This window comes from Amblyraja radiata, chromosome 13 (assembly GCF_010909765.2).
Source record: "Amblyraja radiata isolate CabotCenter1 chromosome 13, sAmbRad1.1.pri, whole genome shotgun sequence".
Taxonomy (NCBI): domain Eukaryota; kingdom Metazoa; phylum Chordata; class Chondrichthyes; order Rajiformes; family Rajidae; genus Amblyraja; species Amblyraja radiata.
In genome coordinates, this window is record NC_045968.1 from 46,988,091 (window position 1) to 46,996,855 (window position 8,765).

The following is an 8,765-nucleotide window of genomic DNA, read 5'->3' on the forward strand; positions in this document are numbered from 1 at the left end:
GAAATAACCTGCAATTATTGCTGGGTGAATGAGGTTGCTAATTGGTTGTTGTCCCAACATTAATCTGGACTTTGATCTTCATTGATCATTGATTCATTGATCATTGATCATTGATTCATTGATCATTGTCGGTGGTTCAATGCAAACTGCTACAAACATTTCAATTGAATTGCTGTGCTTATGGGCAATGTGTAAGTTACAAGCGGATGATTAATAGGTTCCACAATGGAATTACATGAGAAATATCTTTTTGGAACACTTTTAAAGTAACACTGATTAGTGTAAATGGTGATCTAGGTGCCATGAGAAACTGATACTGGTGAATAGAAATGAAAAATGTTGATTATATATGCATCTTCCAAATTAATACGGAGAAAATGATAAGCAAGTGTTAAGATGCACTCAACATTATTTTTAAGCAATTTTATATTTTGAAATTTTTGAAATGATCTCCAAAATAATTGCTCATAAATAAAATGGCCACGGGTGTGCATGCTGCTGGCGCATTTGCTAAGTGTTGGGAACCCAACAGTTGTGCTCTGTTACAATTAGGAAAAATACTTTGGTAAACTGTTGACAAGAGAATTAAATATGTGAGGATATGAGGCCAGAGGAGATGAAGAGGAAAATGTGTGCAGAGACCATGAAAAAAAAAATTGAATATGAAGGCAAAAGATTATAATTTGAAATATTTGCATGTGGAAAGTCAATTGCTGTTAGTAAGAAACTAGACTAAGTGGGACCCGTTGGGTCCCAGTCACACGGGAGTCCTGATCCCCCAACGGAACCCATTCCCCAACGCAATATTCCACCCACCCACCCACCCGTTCCCCCAACGCAACCCGTTCCCCAATGCAATATTCCACCACTCACCCATAGCCCCTAACTGCGCAGGCGTGGCTCATTGTGGGGGCGGTGGGGCTGTGTGGGGTGGGGCGGGGGAGCTGTGTGGGCGGCGGGTGTGTGTGTGTGGGGGTGTTGTGTGGGGGGAGGTTGAGTAGGGGGGTGGGGGGGAGTTGTGGGGGGAGAAGGGACTGAGCTCGGAGAAAAGACGGGGAAGAGCTGTGGGGGAGAGGGGGCATCACGGGGGGGGGGGGGGGGGGGGGGGGGGGGGGGGGGGGGGAGGAGCCAGCGAGGGGGACCAAAGGGGTCGTGGCTGGAATTGGCGGTGCGAAGAGGGTCGCTAGTCATTCTCCTCTGCCGGGATTAGTCTTCGCTTTCCGTTTGGCGACATCTCCGACTCCGGGCTGGGCTGGGTCTCCGACTCTGGGCTGGGTCAGGTCTCTGACGCTGGGCTGCTTTGGGTGGGGCAGGGTTGCTGCTTGGGGTGGCGCAGGGGTGCTGCTTGGGGCGGGGCAGGGTTGCTGCTTGGGGCGGGGTGGGGCTGGGCTGCTTGGGGCTGGGGCTTCCCTCCGAAAGTCTGGTTGGAAACTTCCGTCAGCCACCCTCAGCTTCAGTAAAGACGCGATGGCGCAGGAAGGGGCGACCGTCCCGGAGAGTGACGGGGAAGAGACTAATCCGTGCGGCACCGACTGGCAAGAGCCCTATCTAGGTCTCTCTTGAAAGTATCCAGAGAACCGGCCTCTGAGGCAGAGAATTCCACGGACTCACAACTCTCTGTGAGAAAAAGATTTCCTCGTCTCCGTTCTAAATGGCTTACCCCTTATTCTTAAACTGTGGCCCCTGGTTCTGGACTCCCCCAACATCGGGAACATGGTTCCTGCCTCTAGCGTGTCCAAACCCTTAACAATCTTATATGTTTCAATAAGATACCCTCTCATCCTTCTAAACTCCAGAGTGTACAAGCCCAGCCGCTCCATTCTCTCAGCATATGACAGTCCCGCCATCCTGGGAATTAACCTTGTAAACCTACGCTGCACTCCCTCAATAGTAAGAATGTCCTTCCTCAAATTAGGGGACCAAAACTGCACACAATACTCCAGGTGTGGTCTCACCAGGGCTCTGTACAACTGCAGAAGGATCTCTTTGCTCCTATACTCGACTCCTCTTGTTATAAAGGCCAACATGCCATTCGCTTTCTTCACTGCCTGCTGTACGTGCATGCCTAATTTCAAAGACTGATGAACAAGGACCCCCAGATCCCGTTGTCCTTCCCCTTTTCCCAACTTGACGCCATTTAGATAGTAATCTGCCTTCCTGTTTTTGATACCAAAGTGGATAACCTCACATTTATCCACATTAAACTTCATCTGCCATGCATCTGCCCACTCCTCCAACCTGGCCAAGTCACCCTGCATTCTCATAGCATCCTCCTCACAGTTCACACTGCCACCCAGCTTTGTGGCATCTGCAAATTTGCTAATGTTACTTTGAATCCCTTCATCCAAATTATTGATGTATATTGTAAATAGCTGCGGTCCCAGCACCGAGCCTTGCGGTACCCCACTAGTCACTGCCTGCCATTCTGAAAGGGACCCGTTAATGCCTACTCTTTGTTTCCTGTCTGCCAACCAATTTTCTATCCATGTCAGCACTCTACCCCCAATACCATGTGCCCTAATTCTGCCCACTAATCTCCTATGTGGAACCTTATCAAATGCTTTCTGAAAGTCCTGGTGCACTACATCCACTGACTCTCCCTTGTCCATTTTCCTAGTTACATCCTCAAAAAATTCCAGAAGATTAGTCAAGCATGATTTCCCCTTCGTAAATCCATGCTGACTCGAACCGATCCTGTTACTGGTATCCAAATGTGCGGCTATTTCATCTTTTATAATTGACTAAGTTTTTCCTCTTCACATACCTAAAGAAGTTTTTACTATCCTCCTTTATATTCTTGGCTAGCTTGCCTTCGAACCTCATCTTTTCTCCCCGTATTGTCTTTTTAGTTATCCTCTGTTGCTCTTTAAACATTACCCAATCCTCTTGCTTCCAGCTCACCTTTGCTACGTTGTACATCTCTTATATTTTTATACTGTCCCTGACGTCCCTTGTCAGCCACGGTCGCCCCTTACTCCCCTTGGAATCATTCTTCTTCCTAGGAATGAACTGATCCTGCACTTTCTGTATTATTCCTAGAAATACCTGCCATTGTTCCACTGTCATCCCTGCTAGGGTATCTTTCCAGTCAACTTTGGCCAGCTCCTCCCTCATGGCCCCTAGTCCCCTTTATTCAACTGTAACACTGACACCTCCGATCTATCCTTCTCCCTCTCCAATTGTGGATTAAACCTGACCATGTTATGATCACTACTTCCTAATGGCTTATTAACCTTGAGGTCCTTTATCAAATCCGGTTCATTACATAACACTAAATCCAGAATTGCCTTCCCCCTGGTAGGCTCCAATACAAGCTGCTCTAAGAATCCATCACGAAGGCACTCTACAAAGTCCCTTTCTTGGGGTCCAGTACCAACCTGATTTTTCCAGTCTACCTGCATGTTGAAATCTCCCATAACAACAGTATCATTACCTTTGCTAGATGTCAATGTTAACTCCTGATTCAACTTGCACCCTATGTCCAGGCTTCTGTTTGGTGGCCTGTAGATAAGTCCCATTAGGGTATTCACGTCCCCCCTTGCACCGCTCGCAATTGGCCCTGACCTTGCTCTTTTATCCCTTCTCGAACTTTCCTTCCCATTAATTCCCGAAATGCATTGTATATTACTATCTTACAGTTTAGCTCGTGCTGAAATAGTACTATTGTCTTCAAAAGAGTCTTTACACTTATAAAACATTGATCTTGGATGTCTATGTATTTGTGTGATGTTCGTTTGCCTTTCACATCTCCTCGAAAACACGATGCGCTAACGGTGAAATTTTTACAGCTTCCGATAGAATTTACGCTGGGGTCAAAAATCGCCTTATCTGAAAATTTCATGCATTATTTCTCAAGTTATTTATGAAAATATTTAAAACTTTCAAATAACTTAGTAAATAAACGAGCTGATGACATCACAATGGGTCTGCTCGCGCGACCTGTGCGCACTGTTTTCCATGCGCTGTGAGTTACGGACTCGCAATCATTTTGTCACCGCTTGCCCGCCCGGCTCCCCTCCTCTTCCCCCCCCCCTCTACCCCCCTCCCTTCCTCCTCTCCTCTACTCCCCCTCTCCTCTCCTCCCACTCTCCTCTCCTCCCACTCTCCTCTCCTCCAACTCTCCCCCCTCCTCTCTCTCCCCCCTCCTCTCTCTCCCCCCTCCTCTCTCTCTCCCCTTCTCTCTCTCTCCCACTCTCCCCTTCTCGCTCTCTCCCCTACTCTCTCTCTCCCCTTCTCTCTCTCTCCCCTTCTCTCTCTCTCCCCCCCTCTCTCTCTACCCCCTCTCTCTCCCCCCTCCTCTCTCTCCCTCTCCCCCCACTCACTCTCTCTCTCTCTATGTCCTCTCTCTCCCCTCTCTCTCTCTTCCCCCTCTCTCTCTCTCCCCCTCTCTCTCCCCCCCTCCTCTCTCTCTCCCCCCCTCTCTCTCTCCCCCCTCCTCTCTCTCTCCCCCCTCCTCTCTCTCTCTCCCCCCTCCTCTCTCTCTCCCCCCCCCCCTCTCTCTCTCTCCCCCCTCCCCTCTCTCTCTCCCCCCTCCCCTCTCTCTCTCTCTCCCCTCTCCCCTCTCTCCCCCCTCCCCTCTCTCCTCCCCCCTCCCCTCTCTCTCCCCCCTCCCTCTCCTCCCCCCTCTCCTCCCCTCGTCCCCTCTCTCTCCCCCCCTCCCGCTCTCATCTCTCCCCCCTCCCCTCTCTCTCCACCCCCCCACTCTCTCTCCCCCCTCCCCTCTCTCGCTCCCCCCCCCTCCTCTCTCTCCTCCCCCTCCTCTCTCTCCCCTCCTCCTCTCTCTCCTCCCCTCCTCTCTCTCCTCCCCCCCTCCATCTCCTCTCATCTCCCCCCTCCTCTCCTCTCTCTCCCCCTGCTCTCTCGCTCACCCCCTCCTCTCTCTCTCCCCTCCCCCCAACGGGTCCCATTTGGTCTAGTATTTTATAATATTGGATCTCACAGGGTATATTCTCTTTAGAATGTTTTTCAATTGCTTGTATATACCAATTGAGCCTTTTGACCTTTTCTTTCGTCCATTGCTTTTTAAAGCTGTGGTAAAGTTGCAGTGGTGGGAAGAAGAAAATGTGTTCAACATCAACAGAGCTGAACATGTTTGTGATTTGGTCTAATGGAGATGTCCTCTTACGTTTTTCCATTAATTTTTTATTGCATGTGACAGTTAGTACATTGAAAAAAGAGTTGCTACAGAGGAACATAATGGTTATCAGGTGCCTATGGAAATGCAAACTAGTAAATACACTGCCTTTGCTCATCTTGAGAAATTACATCTGACTGCCATTTAATTTGATTTCCTTCCTGAGTACTATAATTATATGTAATTAGATTATTGAAATGACACAGCCTGATTTGGCTGCTAAAAGACTCTTGACCCAGGTTAAACTCTTTCATTCCAGCGTTATCTTGGAAAGTTTCTCTGCACTCCTAAATGTCATCACTTTACAAAACCAACCCAGAAAAATAGAACAGAAAAAATGTAGGCAAAAATCATATCTACCTTTAGCCACTGGTTTCTCATTTGATTTGAGTGAAGCAAATTTTGGGACATTTGCCAGTCCTACACTCGACAGATTAAACAATAGAATAGAAACTGTATACAATATTTGCAAATATTTTTGCCAATTTTATTCAGTTAGGCACAAAAGTCGCTGAAAAGTTACATTTGCAAACGTGTGTCACTTTTTTTTATTATTCCAATATATAATCATCAAAGGTATGAACATGATCAATTTGAGGATTTATTTAAATTGATGATTATGAATTAATTGGTTTTAAGTGGAAAATGGGAGCTGAATTGCACGTTGATTTGCCTCCCACATTATTTACAACGGCGTTGGTGCCTCAACCCCATTGATGTCAACTATGAGCGCATCCACATACTATTTAATGGTAGATGCTTGTAGAAATTGACAGTCAATAATTACATGGAACAAAATGTTAATTCTATTCAAGGATAGAATTGAAACAATAGTATAATTTTCTTTCGGATTCCTTCTGTTGGGATTTATTCACAATTATGGCAGCCGTATTTTGCCACGGATACAATGTACAATTGTAAAGAGCCTGTGGATTGAGATTATTAAATTGTCTGTGCCTGTAAATTAAGTCAATAGTATACTGGGATATTGCTGCTTCCTCCATAATGTGGGCATTTAATTATATGTTCCATTCTTTCTATATGTATGCATTTGTGGTTATGTTATAAAATAGCAGTTGTATATTTTAATGTAAAGCTTCATAAAGAAATAGTGAGATTAATTTACTGAAAATACAAGAACGAAAAAGATGAGACGGGAACGATTACTTCTTTGTTTTACCCTATGTTTTGCTTCATATATGTGTGTAAATTAATTGGCTGTATTATATTAACTGTGAAGAGGTGAATATACTCAAATCCTAATTTGCTTTGTGTGTCTCTTTTTCAGAATGACATCTCCCCAGCCTTCGACAAGCCTTACATGGACTTAATGATGCCCCAGGCTTCAAATAATAATTTGTACAGTACAACTAGGACCTCACTCTTTCGCATAAATTATGGTACGACACATCAAAATCTCTCCAGTTTGCTGCAAGAAACCTCAGGACATAGTTTTGTGACTGGATTGCATGTTCGTCATTGTGTGTGTGTCCTTGCGCATATGTGTATCTGTGTGGTGCACAGTGTGCGTAATGAAATATGCACAACAGCGAATCTGCCTCAGTTTCCTCATCAGCACATTCTACTTCAACAATAAACAGAAATGGAAAAACTATCAGCAATGCAATTCAGATGCCTAACCTGGACTGTAACACATGCATTAACCTTGACTTTCACATGCTGCTGAAAAAACATTAAGGTTTTCACTGTAAATTATTAAGTATAGAGAAGTATTGATTTTTAAAAAGTTGCTAATGTTTGGAAAATACAGAATAATATTTAACATTTTTGCTTCCTTTATATTGATACTTTTTTGAACTGAAAGTGTAACTTTTTTTTCCTGATGCACATCCATTATTGATGTGTCTGGAAGTAAATTACAGTTCTAAATATAAACAGAGAAATTTTGTTTAAAACTTGTGAATATATGCCGTGAGAATGGATTATGTTTCTATTCTTGGATAAAAGCTGTTTATACATAAGCATAATCCAGAAGTACAAGCTTTGGTGTACAGTCCCTTTCACTGATATGGTTAAAGTACCAGCAATGCAATCCATCTGCATAGAGTTAATTTCACACTTTTATTCTCTGCCTTCCAATGTGAGATATATTGCAGTCGGGATGTGAACATCACTATACATGGTACTGAACATTAATGGAATTCAAAACCGTACTCAAAACAATCACATTTAGTCTTCCTTTCCTTTATGTATATATTATGTACCTGGGCAATGTATACATGAACTGTCCTGGGATGGGCAGTGTTGTGTTTGTAATTTCTGGAGCCTGACTCCCTTCCCCCAAGTAATAAATTAGAAAATGATTACATTTTTCTGTCCTGCTGGTGATTTGATTAAATGATAGACTGTGTCTTGACTGCTCATGATGCTGTTTTTGTAAATTTGCTGAAAGTTGCAAATAATTGTTACACATATTGCTTAAAGCGTATTAATTTTTATTTCTGAATTCTGGTAAGACATTTAACTCTATTTAAGTGTGTAGCAAAGAACTGCAGATGCTGGTTTAAATTGCAGGTGGACACAAAATGCTGGAATAACTCAGTGGGATAGGCAGCATCTCTGGAGATTCCTTCTCTCCATTCCTTCTCCAGAGATGCTGCCAGTCCTGCTGAATTGCTCCAGCATTTTGTGTCCACCTTAACTCTGTTTAAGAGTGGGTTAACCAATATATGCCAATTAATTAAGTTCAATTAATGGTGCCGATTTCATAACCTGCTATTTAACACAATCCCCTATTTTCAGACGTTCTACCCATTAGTAGAAACTGCCTGCTTTTTCTCTATTTAGTTAAAATAGAAATGGGGATTAAACTTGGGCAATTAGTTCAAAATCTACTTAATGTTTTGGAAAAATATCTTCTTGTTGAGACCGGTTGCATTTCTGGGGGGCTCCAGACAAACCTGTCTGAATCAGACTTGATGATCAGTGCTGTGCTTTTGGTAGATTTAGGTTGTAAAATTACACCCAATAAAATTGAATTGAAACTGTCCCATGTTCAGTTTGCTAACAACTATAAAAAAAGTTGCAGTATGATAACATTTTACCTCAATAACCTGGCTGTTTTTGTGAATGTCAAGAGGCAAAAAGACTATGCTTTTCAGAATATTTTTTTGTGTCCAACATAGGAACTCTTCAGTTTAAATATTCACTTAATAATTATAATTGGCTTCAAAGATTGTAAAAGTGCCATTGCATAAACAGTTCTGAATAGCAGTCTTAAAGGACTGGGTCCACTTCAAGCCTTTGCTTGTTTCACTGGATTGGTAGAGGCATTGGTCTTGGGCATTGTGTAGGATTTTAAATACATATCCATCCCTCCACAATGTAAAGGACTTTCAGTGATAATGAATGTTACCATTTCAACTGTGGTCACCTCCCGCATAATCACGTATGTATTTCTTACGAGTTGATTCTATATTCATTGCGTTTTGTTAATATCAGATTTTAAAATATAAATGCTGAAAGCAAAACAAACTTTTCAGCATGAGGGCCATATATATTTGCCACATTTTTGCAGGTCATAGGAAAAAATAAAGAAATGTCACACACTAGCACTCACACTCTCTCACACACAGTGACATACACACACTGACACACACATACACACACA

At 43.5% G+C, this 8,765-nt stretch overlaps 1 protein-coding gene across 1 annotated transcript in view; it reads left to right on the top strand.

Annotated features, from left to right (window-relative positions):
- Positions 1–7,463, top strand: part of irs1 (insulin receptor substrate 1) — a 61,125-nt gene extending 53,662 nt beyond the window's left edge. Inside the window, exon 2 of the mRNA XM_033031986.1 lies at positions 6,423–7,463. Within this exon, the coding sequence (XP_032887877.1) occupies positions 6,423–6,427 (5 nt within the window). The 3' untranslated portion in view covers positions 6,428–7,463. The remainder of the gene's footprint in view (positions 1–6,422) is intronic.
- The last annotated feature ends 1,302 nt before the right edge of the window (positions 7,464–8,765 follow it).